This window comes from Gymnogyps californianus, chromosome 1 (assembly GCF_018139145.2).
Source record: "Gymnogyps californianus isolate 813 chromosome 1, ASM1813914v2, whole genome shotgun sequence".
NCBI lineage: Eukaryota > Metazoa > Chordata > Aves > Accipitriformes > Cathartidae > Gymnogyps > Gymnogyps californianus.
In genome coordinates this window covers 9,562,250-9,581,692 of record NC_059471.1, presented here as the reverse complement: position 1 = coordinate 9,581,692, position 19,443 = coordinate 9,562,250, and the positions used below count along the sequence as shown (strand labels likewise).

At 40.7% G+C, this 19,443-nt stretch overlaps 1 protein-coding gene across 2 annotated transcripts in view; it reads left to right on the top strand.

Moving 5' to 3' along the window:
* Window positions 1-1,546: 1,546 nt before the first annotated feature.
* NOX4 (NADPH oxidase 4) overlaps window positions 1,547-19,443 on the top strand; it is a 108,732-nt gene continuing 90,835 nt past the window's right edge. For both annotated transcript variants that reach the window (XM_050911032.1, XM_050911024.1), the window contains exons 1-6: window positions 1,547-1,603; window positions 2,430-2,525; window positions 13,509-13,619; window positions 14,621-14,705; window positions 15,356-15,453; window positions 17,427-17,454. In XM_050911032.1, the coding sequence (XP_050766989.1) occupies window positions 1,547-1,603; window positions 2,430-2,525; window positions 13,509-13,619; window positions 14,621-14,705; window positions 15,356-15,453; window positions 17,427-17,454 (475 nt within the window). The remainder of the gene's footprint in view (window positions 1,604-2,429; window positions 2,526-13,508; window positions 13,620-14,620; window positions 14,706-15,355; window positions 15,454-17,426; window positions 17,455-19,443) is intronic.

Here is a 19,443-nt window from a genome sequence, read left to right as displayed (position 1 = left end):
CAAACTATGTATTTTCCCTTTCACTAGCTCTCCTTTTAGTGTCATGTGATGATATAAAATAGCTGTAATCCTCTGTCCTGCTGTTCCAAAACTTCACCTGGCACCTCATACAGCCACAGAAATCCTGCCACTTTCTGAGACAGGGCTCCTGCCGCAGCCAAAATACCCCAAACTGAGTTTCACAGGAGCCATGCCCTGCTCATACTCCTTACGCTTAAGGCCACGTATGGGTCAGACACTCCCTCCACCTTTGTATGGAACTGGAGAAAGATGGTACTTGGCTTCCTCCCAGTTTTCTCTGGACCTTTGGTATGTGGCTCATGAGGAACACAAAACAATGGCAACTTTCCGAGTTGTAAGAGAAAGACAGCCAGCTCAAGCTGGACTGAATGAGACTTGTCGGCACTGCTCCTTGGACTTGGCATCTCCTGGAAAAACAGCCTTACTCTGCTGCCAGCTGTCATTGCTGCTGCTATCTCAAGGAGCAGCCATGTGCACCACAATGCCTGGTTTAGAGTGGAAGCTCCCCTGGTTACTCATGAGAGTGTTGTATTTAAAAGCTGCTAGCAACAAGGATTTTTTTAAAGCTTTTTCTTAATATAAAAATCAGTATCTGGTGCAACTCCCCCTCCAAAAAAACCAACCCAAACCTGAACCAAACCTGAAGACTGCCACAAGCAGACTGGTTGCAAAGCGTAGCAATCAGAACTCGGGACACTGTGGATGAGGAGGTGCCCATAGCACCCTTTCTTGTGGCTGCAGTACGATTACACACCCGCTGTGCCTGCACACTCGGTTGCTTTGTGCCGGGCACAGGAGCCTGCCTCTTCCCGTGCCCCCCGGGGACACCTGATGGAGCAGGATCAAACTCGTAACAGCACGACCTGGCCCTTCCCAGCTTTCGAAGACCTCATGCACAGCCCAACAGTAGTTTCTTGGACAGCCTCTTTGTTTTCCCCCGAATTGCAGTACAGTTGCATGCACTGCTGCTCCCCCACTCCCTCCTGCCTTTTGTATCACATTTCAGCCGGGGGCGGGGGGGCGCTGGGGCAGGAGGGAACCCCACGGACGGGTTTCCCCCGTGGGGAAATGAGCTTTTCAAGGTGGGGGGATGCGAGGAGCCGGCCACATCGCTCCGGGGCAGAGGCGCTGCCGACCCCAAGCCCCCTCGGGGGTGGCCCCTGCCGAGCCCCCCCCCCCCCCCCCCCCCCCCCCCCGGCGGCTCCACCGGGCTCCGCTGCGGGTCCCGGGGGAGCCCCGCGGGCAGCGCCGCGCACAAAGGCGGCCGGCGCAGACAAAGGGGCAGCGGCCGGTGGCCGCAGCGGGGCCGGGGCGCCGCGGCGGAGCCCGGGGCGGGGGGGGGGGGGGGTGTTGGAGCGCGGCGCGGCGGGGCCGGAGCGCAACGCCCCGGCGGCCGGAAGACAGGGCGGGGGGTGAGGGGTGGGGAGAGGGGAGGACCGGCTCAGCCCAGCTGAAAAGGAGGGCTCGCCCGCCCGTCGCCCCCCTACCCCCCCCCCCGGGTCTTGCCCCGCAGGCGTCCCGCACCATGGCTCTCTCCTGGAGGAGCTGGCTGGCCAATGAGGGGAGCAAACACCTCTTTCTGGTAGGGGGCTGCCCCCGGCGGGGGGGGGGGGGGGGGGGGGGGGGGGGGGGGGGGTGTCCCTTCGGCGGGGCTGACCTGCGGGGAAGGCTCGGGAGGTGGGCGCGGGGGTGCTGGTGGGCGGCCGGGGCCGGCCCGGGTGGCGGCTGGCTCGGCGGGGCACGGAGGAGCCGCGGCGGTTTGCACGCTGGCCCCTGGCAGGGTGCAGGAGGTGCCGGCCGTGCTCGGCGTGAGGTGCTCGGGGGCAGGGCGCCGTTAGGGATGTCGGCGCACGGGGGGTTGGGATGTGCTCCGTGCGCGTCCCGGTGCGCGGCTGGCAGAGGTACACGCGTGTGCCGTGGGCCGGGGACAATGCAGGCGTCCGTGTCCCGCTGGGACTCGGCACACGTTTGTACGTGTGTTTGCTCTTTGTTAGATCCTCTTTGGGAAGCTTTGGGGGAGAAGATGCATCTTCTGGGAGGTCAAGTTCTTCCTGCCTTTGTCTTTGTCTCTTTGTTGCCGGTATTTATTCTTTGAGTCTTTAACTCCAATATCTAACTAGAGATTTGGAGCAGCGTTTTGTATGCGGAGGGTTTCGCCAGCTCTTAGTAGTCTTAAGTCACAAAGCTGAAGTTTTGTGAAGTTCAGTGAAAGTGAAAATTGCTCACATAGGGGCTATTCCTTTTAATATTTTAAAATGTTTTATGCTAAATGCTTGAAGTTTGTTTTCCCATTCCATTTACATATGTTTATGGAACTACAGGCGTATCAGTTTTATGAATGAAATTAACACTGAAAAGTTGGCACATGTAACTTTCACTTACAATCTCTTCTTTCTGTTTCATTTTAGTTTTTCTGGCTCTCCCTCAATGTGTGGCTCTTCTGGAAAACCTTCCTGCTCTATTATCAAGGGCTGCAGTATTATTATTTGCATCAGATGTTAGGGGTGAGTGACCCGGACATTACTTTTTGCCCTGGAAATTGGGATGCTGGGAGATGGGAAAGGGGCAGAATGCATTTGCTAATCAAGGATGACACAAACTGCCTGTTAACTCTGCAAAGTGGGGAAAGATCAAGTAGGAAATTACTGGGATACTGTTGACAGTTGTTTAGGAGTAGAAAGTGAACAGTGTTGAGAAGAAAAAGAGCCAGTCAAGTGTGGGACAGCTATCTTTCCTGCTCCTCTCCTCCCTCCTGGTGTTCCCAGCTGCAGACAGGCTCACAGGAACACAAACATGCTCAACAGACGACTGGAGCTCAACTTTTTGTCATCAAAACGTTAGCCAAGCTTATGGGCTCGTGCTGGCAAATTCTTTCTAATCCAGTTATTGTGATACATATTTGCTGAAGGAATTCTTTTGATAAGTCTTAGTTCTTTTCAGTCTTTGTCATCGTCATAGATCCTCTGTTCTGTGTAAGTCATTGTAATCTATATAATTTTAGTTTTGTTTTCTAGTAACATATTCTTGGAATCTGAATGGTTTAATGAAGATTTGACTTTTGATTTAGCAAGGGTAACATCCACCACTACCAGAAGAACCCAAAAAGATAATTTAGGGAAGTGAGATACTCGTCTGTCTTGTGAAGTTATGCACAGCTACGCCATTGCAGTTGTTTGAAATAGCTTCTATCCAAACGGATAGATTAAGGGTTAACAACTTTCTGGAAAGTACTCTAGGGTTGCTCACAATTTGAGAATCCAGTAAAAAGTGGATGAATAACATGATGCTTTGTAAGACTATGTCATACTCAGGAATGGATTTCAATGGAAAGTTGACATGGGGTTAAAGCACAGATAATGCACATCCTAACATGCTGTAGAGCCTCTGGGTTTTATCTTTGGTAGATCCAAGATATACTTTTTCATATGGTTGATATCATTGCCGTAGCTACCCAGTTCAATAAGCTTTTGTGAACTTGCTTGAAAGTAGGTTGACCTGATAAACTTTTCTCTTTTTTTTTTCTTCTTATGGCTGACTCAGATGTGTTCAAGAAATGAATCTTAGCAAAGGTAGAGCGAAAAGAAGGGAATGAAAATACTTCAGTCCTTCATGATGGTGACTTTCTTGACAAATAAAGCATGAAAACATGTTTAATTTTACCATAATCTCTAATGGCTTTGCAACCCAGTGCATCCATTTGAAAACTGTGTTTGTTCCTGGCAGAGCAAGTGGGTTGTTTATAGAGCAAATGTTCTTGGGTCAACATGTTGGGCCAGATTGTCAGCTGATATCAATCAGCAAAGTTCCTCTCAATTCAGAAGACTTGTCTGCCTTGTACCAGCTCATCATCTGGTCTTTTTTTTGTTTTCTTATACTTCAAAATGAAAGACACGTACAAAGTAATATAATGTGTGTTCAGAACCTGTGAGATGATTCAAGCAACAGATTCCTTTTCTTGGTCAGGAGACAAGGACCAGGAGGCCATGCGTTTTAGTTTGTCTAACTGTCTGCAACTGTGGGGAAAAAATACCAAAGAAGTTTAGAGACTTTCTAAAATGAGGAGGAAAGTGAAGACCTAAGTCTAAAAGATACTTTTGGTCGAAGTTCTGAAACTAATTTAAAAATTCTTAAAATATTAAGTACTGTAAAACATTCTTGCAATTCACTTTTTACAGTTTGTCTAAATATCATCCTTAGACCCCAAAGTTAGCTTTCTCCCTTCTCTTCAATATATTTGTATATGTGTATAAATCATAGAGATTATTTTGCAAGGGTTGGGAAAACTGAACCCAATTTTAGTCTCTTCAGGAAACGGAGTAAGCATATCCATACTACAGCTGCTGTTACCTTCCACGGGGGTTTTTGCTCCTCTTCTTTTTCTGTATTGGTTTGTGTAGCCACTGGCCCATGGCCCACCTGCATAACCAGTCTCCTCTCTGTTCCATACATGGATGAGTGGCTTGCAGTGCCTGTGTGTGCCATTTCTTGATGTCTGAGAACGCTGAGATTTAGATGAAAATTCTTCATTTATAGTTCAACAGTTGATTTTTTTTTTTTGTCTTAACACAATGAACTTTTTTACAGATACTTTCATGAAAAATGATTCTTTTTTCCAGCCAGTTAACAAAAAATGGCAAAAAGGAATGGCATATTTTAAATAATAAAAACCTTCTCTTGTTTTTCAGTGTGGTCTGCTAAGGAGTTTTTTTTCTCTCTTTGTATGCTATGATAGCCTAAAATCTCCTTAAGAACTTCTGCACTTGCAGCACTGAAATATTTACCACTGGTAATTTTATTGTTTACCAAGTAACAGGATGGAGAACAAGAAGAGTTGCTGTACGAAATCAAATTGTGATATGAAATGAGATCTTGGACTGGATATCCTGAATATATTCAACTCTGCCACATTTTCATGCCACGTCTTTTCTTTCTGATGTGAAGAAGGAGAAAGAATGTTAGTCTTTCATTCAGTGGCCACTGAAGTAGTTCACTTCCCTTCAGCCTTCTACAGAAGAAGGAGGCTCAGTTTTCTTCTTTTCTGATTGTATCTTCTGCGACCTTGAACAAGATACTTAGCACAGGATTTTAAACTTATTTAGGTACCTAACTCCCACTGAATCTTTCAATGACAATCTTTCTGATCCTTAATTCTATACCTATAAAAGGCACTAAGAGCATGGTGGTGTCCTGGAAGCACAAAGAGAATAAATAAGTCAAAGGCACTGATGTGCTAGGAGGAGGTTAATCAGCCTATGCTATGCTACAGAATTTAGTGGGTAAATTTATGTTGTGTCAAATGTCACTGCTTTGCTCAGTTTGAGTCCTGTTGATGAGACCATGAACTCTTCACTGTGGAATCTCCATCCCTGGAGGTTTTAAAAAACTAATTGGGGAAAACCCTGAGCAAACTTAGGCTGAGTCTGGTGTTGAACCTGCTTAGAGCAGGAGGTTGGAATAGAGACATCCCAAGGTCCCTTTCAACCAGAATAATTCTGTGATTATATGATTCTTGCAGTGTAAGGTGAACCAGAACCTAGTGGATGTAAACCCCTTCCCAATGCTTTTGCCTTGATGAACCATCCATTTGGATACTTAATTGCTTGTAACACTGCAGATCATAGTCTTACTGCTGCTGGTTCAGGAACATGATTCAGATAAAGAATCTCAGTTTCTCATAATTTAATAATGTTAACTTGTGGCCTTACATTGCTGAAAGAAGAGAAGCCTGGGAAACACCCAACAGGTATGGATTTCTTATAAAAGAGTGTGGCAAAGAGGAAAGGAATATTCTCATCTTCATGATAGATACTACAAGATGGAGTAGGCATGAATTACAGAAAGGAAGATTCATAAATTACTTGATGTGACTCCAAAATCTTCATTGTTGGAGGTTTTGTGTCTGCTTAGTCAGAGGAATTGTCCAGATGATTAATTTCTTTACAAAATTAAATATGCCTCCCTTCAGATTAGCTTGGGTGTATTTTTTCCGACAAGTTTGCTTGCATCTGACCAACAAATCAGTCCTAAATTCCTTACTGGCCTTATTATAGAACTCAAATCTTGCTTTTAACAGCATTAAATGAAATACCTGTTTCTTGTTGCTTGAGTTCCCCATGAACAGAAAGAGCATTGGGCTTGTTTTGTCATGGCATAAAAGGTCTCTCTTTCCCTATTCCCTCTCTAGTCCCTGCTCAAATAACTCTGATGTAGTCAAATGGATGTTAATGCAAGAAATAAGCTTCTGGGTTTCAGACCAAAGTGAAGAAAATGCATTCTCAGAAGGATCTCTTTGGGAAAAGATTGAATAACTGAAAATGGGGCTGAAAAGGAAAAGTGCTGCCTCACTTTTTCATCTGTACTGTTGCTGCCTTCTTACTGTGCAGTACTGTGCATCATATTTATGTCATCTTTATTCACTACTTGGAATATATTCCAGATGTTCCTGTAACTTGCATGTCTCTCCTTGCTAGTTTATCATAATGGTAGAGATTTTAATAATTGAGGCCAAATTCTGCTTTCATTGATCCTTATGCAACCACACTGCAGCCTGCTTCCCCACACATGTAAGCATTGGAGGGAGTTGTGTATCTTGACCCTTTATTTTCCTTAATGCAGCATGTTTTTGCTATTTAACTGTCTTGTAACCAGGCTACTTAGGATTTGCTCTTTAGAGTGTTACATGTAGCCAAAATGTCTAATAATAGATTTATGTTGCTATGGAAGCTATATATATGCAGGATTCCCTAATGAAGACTGAGGGTGTTAATCCCTAAGACCTTATCTTGATAGTTCCCTTGAATTTGCAAGTAAATCTCTTCTTGCATTCTCTTTGCCTCATTCTAGATTTTTTGTTTGCCCAAACGTTTTTTTTTTCTTTAACCCTTTGTCCTTCCTAGACAGCCCACAGTTCAGCATCATTGCTGAGATTATTCTCAGTTATGAGCCAATGAAGAACTTGGGGTTTGCACCATATAGTTCTTCTGTTTGCTTGCTTGCTTTTTTTTTTTTTTTTTTGGCTCAAATGGCAGTAATCCTGTGAAGGACATCTATATTATTAACTCTTATGGGAGAACTTTCACATTTGCAGAATTTCTTGTGAAACTGTCAATAGTGGAGGTTCAATTAGTAGAGGTACATCTCAGATGATTAACTGAAATTTTTACTGCTGTATCATGTAGACTTGTGCTAAAAATAGTCTTGTCATCATTGTTGCTCATTCTAAGATGATCATGGCATAATTATCTGTGTAGGACAGAACTGAATTATGGCCAAAATGTTACTTTGGTTGATTATTCATTATATTATGTATTATTGCAGGGTTCCCATGGTAGTCCAACAATGGCAGATTTTAAATAAAAATAGCTGCATTACACTCCAGAAGATTGGTTTTAAAGACCATATTACCTACTGTGTTGTGATAAGGGGAAATAATTCAACATAAAGGAAGCCCTTAGTAGCAGACGTTGCATCACTTCTGTGTGACTGTGAGTCAGATATGACAATAAGCAACTTCCTACTCTGACCATGAGTTGCAGTGTGTTGTGAATCTCTTGGGAGGACTTGGGTACCCTTAATCCCCTGATTCATGACTAAATTTGTGGAGTTTAGATCATGCTGCATCTTGCAGGATCAACCATTCAAGCTCTTGTTGCTAATTAATATATAAAATACTGTCATGCTTTGTGATGTAGCTACAGAAGAAGAATGGTCTGGAACACTCAAATCTGGAAGATAACTTGAGATCCCTTCCAGTCTGTGCATGTATCATTCTGCCTGGCACAAAAAGAAACCTGTAACTCAGCAACACCGACAAAAGTATTTTTAAAAATTCTATTCCTGAGGTCAGGATTCTAACAGACTAAAATAACTGATTAGTAGATTAATAAAGATGAACATTTGGTCTGAAATCTTGTGAGTGAATACACTTAGTTTGGAGATTATCAGAGAAGTTCGAAGCCAATATTGAATTCCAGATTAAGATAGTTGCTTTCTTTGGATTGAATGACTAATTTAAGCAGAAGGAGGAATACATCTGACACAAAGGGACTGCATATAAAATGAGAACATGACCTAAATATGTGGACAGAAAGAGAAGGAAAACCTTCAAGGAATGCCTGTTTGGTGAGTTACACATGAACGGTAAGAATATTCTCAGTAGTGCAGGGAAGATACCCATACCTCATGAAAGAGCTAAAAATATTGTTGCCATTGTCCACACCTGATGTTTCTCCCTTTCTGTAATATCTTATCCAACTTCTGATTCATATATGCAAGCAGAAGACTGAAGTTGAACATAGAGAATTGGGCTGCTGTTAAATTCTCTGTGTAGAGAATTGCTGGTTTTTGTTGTTTTTTTTTTTAAATACTTTTTCAAATGTGATTCAAAAATATTACACCACTTAGTCTTAAAATTTTAAAGGCTTGCAGTACATGAGGTTGGGTTTTACAGAGTCCTGCCTTGAAACCTTCCATCTTCAGAAACAAAACCAAGTCAAACTTTTGTAGAAGTTTTCACGTGTCCTGGTAGGTTTCCACTAGCCTCGCATTTTCCTTCCTTTCAGCTTCCTTGGGTTTTTTTTTTGCTAGATCTCCAGCCAGATTTGGCAGGCCTAGGGGGAATAACTGCTATCCGTACAATTCAGATCTGTCCTTCATCTTAGATTATCTGTGCTCTGTTACTCAAAACAAGGAGTACTCTATGAAGAAAAGGAAGTCAGGTCAAAAGGAGGCACATTGTGTAGCACAGTTTGTCCCACCTACAAAAATAAATATTTTTAGCTATTCCAGTACTGATTTGGGGAGGTGGTCTGTGACCTGTGTTTACAGAGCAGCGTGTGGCTTATGAGTCTTCCCACAACCTTTCGAGTTGCCCTGAACCATAGAAGATTGAAAAAGTTCAAAGAAAGGCCTCCAGAGAGAGCATCAAGTGTGGTGTCTCTACTGCACCATGACCTGTTTAGGATTGTTGCTTGTAGGTGGTGAAGTCTTGAGAAACAGAATCACATCATTTTTAGGTGTGGAAGGATTTGCGGTATTCTTCCATTTTTTTGCTACAAGATGGGCTTAAAAGGTGAGATAGGACAGTATTTGTTGAAGTCTTCCTATCTTCTGCTCTCCAGTATGTTTTGCAATGATGTATTGAATATTAGATCTCTGTGCACAGCAGTTGCAGGTAGCATTCATCTCTGTATTTATAACTGATGAACTTTGGGGAATTCTGTGGTACACAGTAAGTTACTTTAGCCCTCAACCTAATACTGAAATCATTTGCCTAACTACAGAGAAGCTCATTTCCCCTACTTTGCTGGCAGCAACACACAGAACATCCAACAAGAACTGACTCTTCGCTTCTCCATCCTACTTTGCACATTGTATGAGCGTAGCCAGTCCATCCCGATTTCTGTGGGACTGTACGTCAGACAGGGATAGCTGGAGAACTTACATTCCCACTATATCTCTGGAGCCCTTTTCTGCTGCTTTGGAGAAGGAAAATAAGGTGATTGCTTTATACTTGTCTGGAGAAAAAAAATCTAGCCTAGTTTTTAGGATTTGAGTTTGTAGCGGGTCCAGTTCCCTGCTATCTCTGCCACAGATTTCCTCTGTGAATTCAATTAATCCTTTAGTTTTTCTATGCCTCTTTGCCCCTCCATGAAATGGGATAACAGCATGTGTGGTATTGGGTAGGCAGACTACGGAAGGAGGTTGTCAAATGCTTGGATTTGATATCAGCAGAGGTGGATAAAAGAGAGTGTCCAGCAGAGATTTTGGGGGTGTTTTTTTGTCTCTTTCTGATCTTACAGAAATTTCACACACTATTAACATGAAATAACACTTTTTTTTTTTTTGAGACAACAATAATCTTAGGAAGAAAAGAGGATTATATTTCTCTAATTTCTTAGCTACTTAAGGATATATATTGCCTTCTAGAACCAGTGAGTTGCCTTGGAGCAAAAATCATCTTTTATTCTACTATTGTTTAAAAATCCAACAATGCATTATGTTAATTTGTTACTATGCCACCCAGGCAATGCAAAGGAAGTAAAGAAAGAGACCACTTGGAAACCATTTGGAAAGAATTAGTTTCATGGGGATATTTTTAGCCTTTGGATATATGTTAAGAGCAAAGTTAGTACTCTGTTATTCTTCTGGGTCTTGCAAGAATTGTGATTATAAGCATTGCTAAATGTATTACATTACCATTGTTTTCAAATTGGTTATGGGCTTGTTGCAGCAAACATGCCCAACTTTATTTCTTCGGAATAAAACCTTAAATGAACCATTGGTGAAAATATTTGAATCGCACTTTCCTAGAAGTGCACTGCATATTTGAAGAAGTCATTTCCTGCTCTCTCTTCCCCCCCGCCCCGTCCCTTTGTACACATGCTGATAGCATTGAATTAGAATTAATGTAAGGACATTCTTCCATAGTAATTGCATTATGAATGAATATTTGCTATTTGTTAAATAGTGGCATGCCAAAACACAGAGGAAGGTTAGTAGGGTAGCTTTTTCTACTCATCATAGCTGATTGGTGTTTTTTGTACGAATTAAATTGTTTGGCATTTTACTTATTTCTTACAATAAATTATTTCATTTATTTAATACTATACAGTGTAGAGTTAACTCTATTCTAGACTATTCCAAACGAGACTGTTTTGAAGTAAGAAGAATAGTTGTGCCTGATAAAGGAAGTCTTGGATAACTGATATCATGCCTGGTTTACGTTTAAACTCAAAGACAACATAAATTCTTGAGAAACTAATGATGTATCATATAGGTCATATAATAGAAATTATTACAATTTTTGAATTGCTTTATTAATTGCATTGCAACTTTTTTCAGCTTTTGGGTGTTAGTCAAGAGCTACAAAAATGGCTCAGTTTACTTCTGGGTTTTGCATAACGTTGGTTCTACATAATTCTTGTGCTTTTCAAATCATGCTCATTTAATCACTGAAATACTGTAGCACATCAGGAAGCTCTAATAAAAATGCTTCTATGTGTTTAATGACCATGTTTTTGAAGTTATTGCTCTTATGAGGTGTATAGCTCTTCTTTAGCTTCCCTTTAGAGGAATAATAATTAATGAAAATAGGGACAGTCTTGTATATGCAAATGGCACATTATAGAGACATTTTATTTGCCATTAAGTCCAATCATTTCAAGGGTATTGCCATTTTATCTGATAGTCCAAAAATATTTACGATGTTCTAAAGTCACTTTAAGCTACTGTGGGCAAGGATAGAGAAATATTTATTGTGGTTGTTCACATTTTTTTTTTTTTTTATCATACTTTGAAGTAGAAAGTGGCATCACCGTTCAGTGAAATCTCAGCTCAGTTGCTGAGGTTGTGGCCATTGTAGCTGGTGCTCAGTTGTAGTCATTGCACTTGGGCTCTGGACCAGTCGGGAGAGTCCAGAGCAGGGAGGAGAGGGTGATCTAAAGTCTGAAGAACATGACTTGTGAGGGAAAAGTAGCAAGAATAATGTCTCATTGTGCATGTCAACAGAGTGTGATGTAACAGATGAAATAGAACCAAGGGAGGTTTTATGTAAGGAAAAAAAGGACTAACGGTGCATTGGAAGAAATAGTGGAGGAGGTCTGGATAGTGGGGAAAAACTAAGTGATGTGTTCATTCTAGTCTTATTTTCTATAATTCTGTAGGTTAGAGATGCCTCTGTTATAAGTGTCCCTCTCAGTGTAACTGTCATGAGATCTGCGCCCGGGATGTTTGCAGGGATCCCACATTTACATGGCAGAGCACAATTTGTGGGGTAATTGCTCCTACTTCTCACGGGCAACTTTTGAGAGAAGGTGCCCTTATGACTGCTTTGTTTTGTGGAAGCTGGTAATGTCTGGTGAGGAGGTCTAACTCAGGTCTAACTAAATAAAGTAGCCAGAAGAGAAATGGGATTTAGGTGCAGAGCTTGATGCTTCAGGTAGATTGAACATCTTTACCTTCTGTTTGCCTCCTGGTTTTGTGCCCAGATGTACTGCAGAGAAGGTAGGGAACATGGGTGGGCTACTAACTGTGAGAGCAGGCAGTTTTGATGTTTTATGGTACTGAGAAGCTCCCGTCATGCTGTTGTGCTTGTGATCTTGCTAGACATGCTGAAGTCCAGTTATTTTGTTTACTTTATTTTTACTAGTTTATATATTCATCCATTTCTGTGACATGTAGATAAGTCTGTAAAAAACAACTAATAGCAATTACAAATTTTGAAATTACAAGGCTTTTCTAATATTTTTTGTAAAAAAAATATATTTCCACATAAATAAAACCTCTTTGTTTCTCTCCAATTTTGTTTCTTCTTGATAAGACAGATATGAATATAATAAATGTTTCACTGATGAATTTTTTCTGGCTGAGAAATAAAAAATGTTCTTTTTTTGACATAAAGTTTCATTTTGAAAAAGTAATAAATCTTTAGTAATTTTTACTAGATAATTTGTACCTGTTCAGATCATTCACATACCTCTGCAGTATTTGAGTTATCTTATCATATTATAATAGTTTTTTATTAATTTCTTCAGGAGTTGAAAAACTTAGGGTTTAGAGAACATTGTAAGAAATATCCTTCCAGCAATCTGTTGACAGTCTAAAAGCATCTTTTATATAAGCTAGTAAAATGGTAATTCAACCTAATAACTAGGAGAACAATGGCATTTTGCTCACTTTTTTTAAAATCATAGATGAATGAGAGAATATAATAAGATTAAAAAATACAGGGTTATAACATTAATGTGCGCTTTGTTCATTTATTTGACAAGTGTTTTTGTTCTAATTATGTAAGTTCCAAATATACCAGTGAAAGCATTAGTGAAATTAGATTTCATTACAGTTCCCACCTATTGAGTAGTTAAAATGAAGAAAACCTACTTTCTTTAGGTCCAAATATGGTACTGCATAGTGTGAATGGATGAGGAGTTCTGTGACAATTCCATAACAGTCCTTGAAACAATATTATCATTTCAGTTTAATTGAATCAATTTTTTTTTACATGTTTTTCTGACTTGTTTACCAGAAAATCATTACACTTTACTTAAGTGGCTGTCTAGTGTCTTCATAGTATTTATCCTTCTTTCTTATTTAATTATGTCTGTTGAAGCTTTCAGATAATTTCTCGGTGGACACTTATTCTTGTCGCGGGTATGTTTTGTTCCGTGTGGCTTTGAGCCCTGATGAGGATATTGGTTCTTTCAGTAGAAAGTTGTCGTTTGCTGACATTATTGCTGACAAAATTAATTTTGAATAATTTTTTGATGCAAAGGTGAGAGCTGTTTCCCTTGGAGAACAGGATAGCATGCTGTGTGTACAGTGGTTTTTCCAGTACATGTAAAACATCATGAAACTCCACTATTCTGATGAGTCAAGAGAGCAAGGGAACTGTTTGGTTTAACAGCAAAGAAAAGGAGATTGAATACTGACACCTGAACCATTAGAGCATCTTTTCTCCCTGTAATCTAACTCTTGCTATATTTGTTCAGCTAGGATTGTGTGTTAGCAGAGCTTCAGCATCTGTCCTCAATCTCAACTGCTGCCTGGTCCTTCTACCAACGTGCCGTGTTCTCTTGGCCTTCCTGCGAGGATCTCAGAAGGTAAGTACTGTCCTCAGAATGCAGCAGTTGAGAAGAAGAGGACCCTGGTCTCTGTTTAGCCTAAAAATAATAGGAAAAAATCTGTTATATCCCTGTTTATTATACAGTATGTGCCTGCATGGTGCAAATATCAGACATTCAGCCTAGATTCATGACTCCTTTGAAGACAGTGCCTTGACTGACATTGTCTGGTTTGATTGGACTTGTGAGGAAGGTTTCTTCAACGCATTTTTGAAGGACGGAGAGTTGCTGTAGAACTGTAACCAGACGAAGTCTCCTCCTTCTTTCCCAACTCTAACGTAAAAGATATCTGTGTCCTCTCTACTGCTTCCTGGTAGAATTCAACAGAGCAAAAAGAACTCCGTCTCTGCATGACCAGAAGTGTCTTACTAGAGACGATAGAACTTTAAAAAAAAAAATACCCAGCCTGATATATTCATTATCATGGGAGAAAGAAATGTTCTGGCAAAGCTAAGAGGGTTTGTTTTCTGTGCCAGTATTCAGTAAACAATGGTTTAGCTTGTTTGTGATTCACCAGTTGCTTTTCAGAAATGTAAGTAATGCTTTTGAGGAACATCTGTGTTTTCTAGGTGGTTGCAAATTGAACCTATGAGTTCTGTTCATCGTGTGACAGTACCTATAAGATTTGTTGCCTATAGATGCATATATGTATGCAAATATACCTTTCCATCTGATCCTGCTCACTAAAGAGTCAGTGATGCCTACAACGAGTGCTGGAATTCCTAAATTTTAAGGCCAGAACTGACATTACTTTATGTGCTCTTGACATCTATACAGATCCAACTGTAATTTCTTCATTAAGACCTCAAAGTTGGCTCATTGACATAATCCTGTAGTTTTTAAATTTAGGTACTGTGCTTGCAAGGGTGTTAAACCTAGTAAAAGCTGAAATTGCTATTATATCGCCTCAGTTGCTGTTAGTATTTTTTTTTCTTTGCTTTGTTTTAGAAGAGAGATTGCTTGAATTCTTCTCTTATTAGGTTGCCAGCAGGAAAACCAGAAGGCTGCTAGATAAAAGTAAAACTTTCCATGTGACGTGTGGAGTTACAATATGCATCTTTTCAGGTGAGATCTTACTGTGCTGAGCAGCAGCTTGTTTGGGAAACACATTGAAGCAGTACTTTGTGGTTTTTCTTGTACAGTACATTTGGGGGTAGTCTTGCTCTGTGCTTCCCTGCCTTAAATTGTGAATGCTTTCTCGGATGTGTGTGGGTTTTGGTTTATTTTTCTGTTAAACACATGGGCTTACATTCTAATGCCGAGCCTTTCCTTAACATTCCAGTTTCTAAAAGGACAGGTATATGAGATCAGGTCAAAATCTGTTATTACAAGTGACGCTCCATTGCGCCTAAGGAATTTGAGTGAAGAAGCAGGGTACTGCAGTCTTATCTGTAGAAGAGGGAGCAGTGGAGACAAATACCTAATTCAGTGAACAAGAAATATTCTTGGGTGGACATCTTTGAATGTTGTCTCCCAGCTGAAGCATTGCAGTACGGAAATAATTGCTGTAGTGTTAAAAAATCTTAAAATACATATGGCTTTCTGCCATGAATATCTATAACCTGATTTACTTTAGAAAAAGAATTCCTTAGTCTCTGATGCATCTCATGCAGGTGATGTGATTATAGCTTGGCATCTGGGTAGCCACTTTTCTTTACTTCAGGGGAACATCTACCTCTTGTTTACGGATCTCAGCTTTACTCTGTTTTTTTTAGTCTTACATGTTGCTGCTCATCTGGTGAATGCTCTTAACTTCTCTGAGAACTACAACGAAGACTTTCTGGCACTAAATGCAGCGAACTACCGTGGTGAGGTGAGCCAGCTGTCCTTTCATATTTTGCTTGCAGGTATATAATTTAAATATATGATTATTTGTTTATTCAATTCCGTTGTATGGTCCATCCTATGATCTATACAGTGCTGCTGTTTTGTGCACTGAAAACTCACCATCGTGTGGATTGCTGTGGATTTTACCTCTTTCTCTGGACAAAGCATGTATTAAGCACTTTTTGTTTAAGCCAGCAGGATTCAATCCTATTGGATTATGAGGTGGAGAATGCTGTCATCAAGTCCTTTCACCTTGCACCTTGTTCTTCTGCTTCTCTTCTTCTGCTTCTCTGTGTTGCTTGGGTGGGCCTGGTTGAGACACTTCTGCTGCTGTTTGGGAAAATACATTCTGCATTTGCACTATTTAGAATATAGTGCTATGTGACATATACTGGGGATTTGAGGATAGTGAGATCTGAGACTGATTTTGCGTTTTTAAACTGCAGCGGGAACTAGAGTATATATGCTAAGAGTGGAATTAGTTATCTGCATGAACTGGGCTGGAAGCTGATTTCTACTTACAAAATACTTGGTTTGCATGACTTCTCTGACTGTGGTGCAGCCCTCTTGCAGGCATACCAGAGCCCTAGTCCCTCCTCCAGGTGCTTGCTTGTGCATTTGGCACTGGAGAGATATTTGCAGATTTTAGGAGTAAGACCAAAGTCCAGGACTCTTTCTTCTTTGGGCTACAATCAAGTCCTCTCTTGTTTATATTCATTCTAGTCTGAAGTCTGCATTTCCTTTTTACTAGCTTCATTAGATTTAGAGTGATTTAGAATGACCCTATCCCAGCTGCATCCTTTCCTGGAAAAGGAGAGCTTGACTCAGCCCAGGCTCATAAGGACCAACAACCAAGGTCTTCCACTCCCTGGGTGAATGATCTAATCACGGAGCTATTCTATGGCAGACAGACATGCCAACACCAACTATTGTGCTGAGGTTCTGGATTGAACTCCAGTGTCTGCATGTGTTAGGAGTGGTCTAATAGACTTAGCCTCATCAGGAACATTAGCAGGAGCTTGCCTCAGGCAAGAACATGCTAGGGTGTGCATGGCAGCCTGTACTAAGCAGCCTTAGGAATTTTGCAATAGAAAATGGAGATAATAACAAGTTTTTAGTAACTCTAGGATCAAGACCTTCCGGATTTTAGGTACTCTAGTAGCTCTTGAACCTTTGTGCTTGAATTCCACTTAAACCTGTTTTTTAACTGCGGTGGGAAGGCTGGATGCTACTGTCATCTTCTGTACATGGGTACGCACATCTGGATGCAGACAAGGTCAGGGAGAGGGACACTTCATTTTTCCTGACCTGTATGAAAACTGCTCACCTCCCCTCTCTTCATTTTACTGCAAGTTTAAAGAAAAAAAAAGAGTTTTTGTCTGCAGTGAAGACAAAACCTCACGAGGTGTAGGACTTAGGGGAGTGAGGCAGTTTCCTGTGAGGTTGACATATCCCCTCTTCATTTCACATGCGGTGAAGGACACAGGAACATCTGGCATTGTATTGTCAGCTCCTTTGTGTTCAGTCCTGCTTCACTAGAGTCCACTGCAAATCTCTTGGTGATGTAACTGGCAGTAAAATGCTCACTGCTTGTCTTTCATTTAAATTCAAAATCTCTCTTCTGCTCCCCTCTGTCCTCCCAAAGGTACGAGGTAACTGAGTAAAGTTAAGCTTTCAAAAAATAATTACCTGTAAAATTATCTGGATCCCAATTTTTCATAACAGATCAGAATTGTCTTCGTTAGGGGAATGCAAAAGCTAAAGGTTTAGTTTATGTTGAATTGTGGTCAATGTAAACTGTTACCAAATACCAAATCCATTCCTGCATCCAGATTTAGGGATTGCTTATGCCTTCAAGTGTGTAAGCTTTATGAGCTACTTATTATTATTACATTATTCATATAGATATAAAATCATGTATGTTGTTGTTGTTTCTTTTTTTTCCTGTCTGTTTTTCAGGACCCGAGGAAACTGCTTTTTGCTACTGGTAAGTCTGTTGCAAAACTGAATGAGAAAGTGTGCTGCTTCTCATCATCACTCTCCAGACAAAACATTTTGATCCTGTGTTCGCATGCTCCATTTGTTGTATCTCAGCTAGGTTGAGATGTGTTATTTGTGTTAATATAACCTGGGTTTGCTTATCTAATAGTCAGGAGGAAGGAGTTACATAAGCCCTGTAGTAGGATGAGCAGCATCTTCAAAGCTGTTGTTGTACAGATGAGTCAGTGGAAAATCATTAGTTTCAAACAGAGATTCTGCATAATATTTGCAGAATATTCTGCATAAACCAAATTCCTAAATGATCCAGTTTGTAGAAAAAGAAACATAACAAAAAAGTAGTCTTCTTGCTTCAGCTGGTTTATTTAAGGGTTGGTTTGACTTCAGAGCAATCTAAACTGTTACATGAGAATCGGGCTTCAGCACTGATAAAGAATAAATAAGCAAAGACATTTCTGGTGCAGGGATTTAGAAGGGAGCAATGTTTGGGTATGGAGGGTTAGGCACAAGCCCGAGCTGTAGTGCTTCACATGCAGGTGAAGGTCCTTCCTGATGTCATCTCTCTTTCACCCTTATTTAGATCAAATGCAGAAATCCCAACATGGTAGGATTTAGGGCAAGGTCCAAAGAAATCTGTCTGGACAGCAATAAATGGAATTCTAGATCTGTCAATCCCAATACATTTACTAGAATTAGCAGCCTGTGGGAAAGTGCTTTCCAAAAACCCTAGGGAAGATTTAGATTAGTTTAGAGTAGAGGAAGTGAGAAAGTGAAGTGATAGAAAATGAGGTATAAGTAAACTGCTAACTGGAAATAGGTTGGGTAACTGGTGTAGTTAGTGAATCAGCGGTGGAGGCTTGAAAGAGGGTAACTGACAGAGGAGGAGGTTAAAGATGGGGACAGACAATCAGAACAAACAACTAAGGATTGTATTTAATATCTTGGATGAAGGAGAAGGACTTGGGGTGGAGAACCAGAGGCCCCATCAAATATTGTCCTGGCTTCTGAGGACACCTTGAGACCTCCCTAGTTGAGCAGAGGACCTGCAAGGTGGAACTCCTTTTACCCTCTGACAGCCAGGAAAATATTGCATTTTCAAAAGTTTGAGCACGCTGTTGCGAAGAGCAGTGTTTCTAAGTCATCTTAAATTTAAAATTACTCGGATCACTCCCCATCCTAACGACTAGTAATTAACGTTTATTATTTGTGCTGAAGGAGTGCCCAGACAGGGACCAAGATTTTGCTGCGCTGGGAGCTGTACAAATATGCAAAAAAATGGTTTCTTCCCAAACAGTTCAGAACTAGATTTATTGGCTGATATTTTTTAACACAGTGACGAGAAGGAATGAGGAGTTGGAAGGATTTATAGTGTGATGGCTTTTCAGATCAGTCCAGGAAAGAACCTCCTTGTATAAGGGTGTGAGGCTAACTGTGGGAGGAACAAGTATTCAAGATTATAGTTAGCAGAGGAAAAGAGAGACAGGGACAGGGAGGAGAGGAAACACTAAAAATGCAGTGATGAATTGGGGCAAGGTTGTGAGTGATTTCATGTTTGCAGTTTGATGGAGAAGGGAATTGAAGAACTGGATGTAAAAGGTGACCTGTGGCTTGAGTGACAGTGTAGGAAGCTGGATCAAGTGCTGTACTGCAATTAGACTGGAAGTATTTCTGTCAGAGGGGAGATTGATTGCACACTACATATCAAATTAGATTAAGAAAGAAGAAATGAAGAAGGAGGCAACAGAAAGAATGCACGTTTTTTATTGCAACTGCTTTTAATTGTAACCTTTCCCTGAAGGGGTGAAATTGTGTTTCTTGTGCAGTCCATAACAAAACTTCCGTTGATTGTCGGACCAGAATTTTTCCTACAGTTTGTAAAACTGAGGAGTGATTTGGGATGTATCAGATTTTGGGTATCAGATTTTTCAACAAGTGGATATTAAGAAGTTTATAAAAAGATAAGATTTGAAATTGTCTC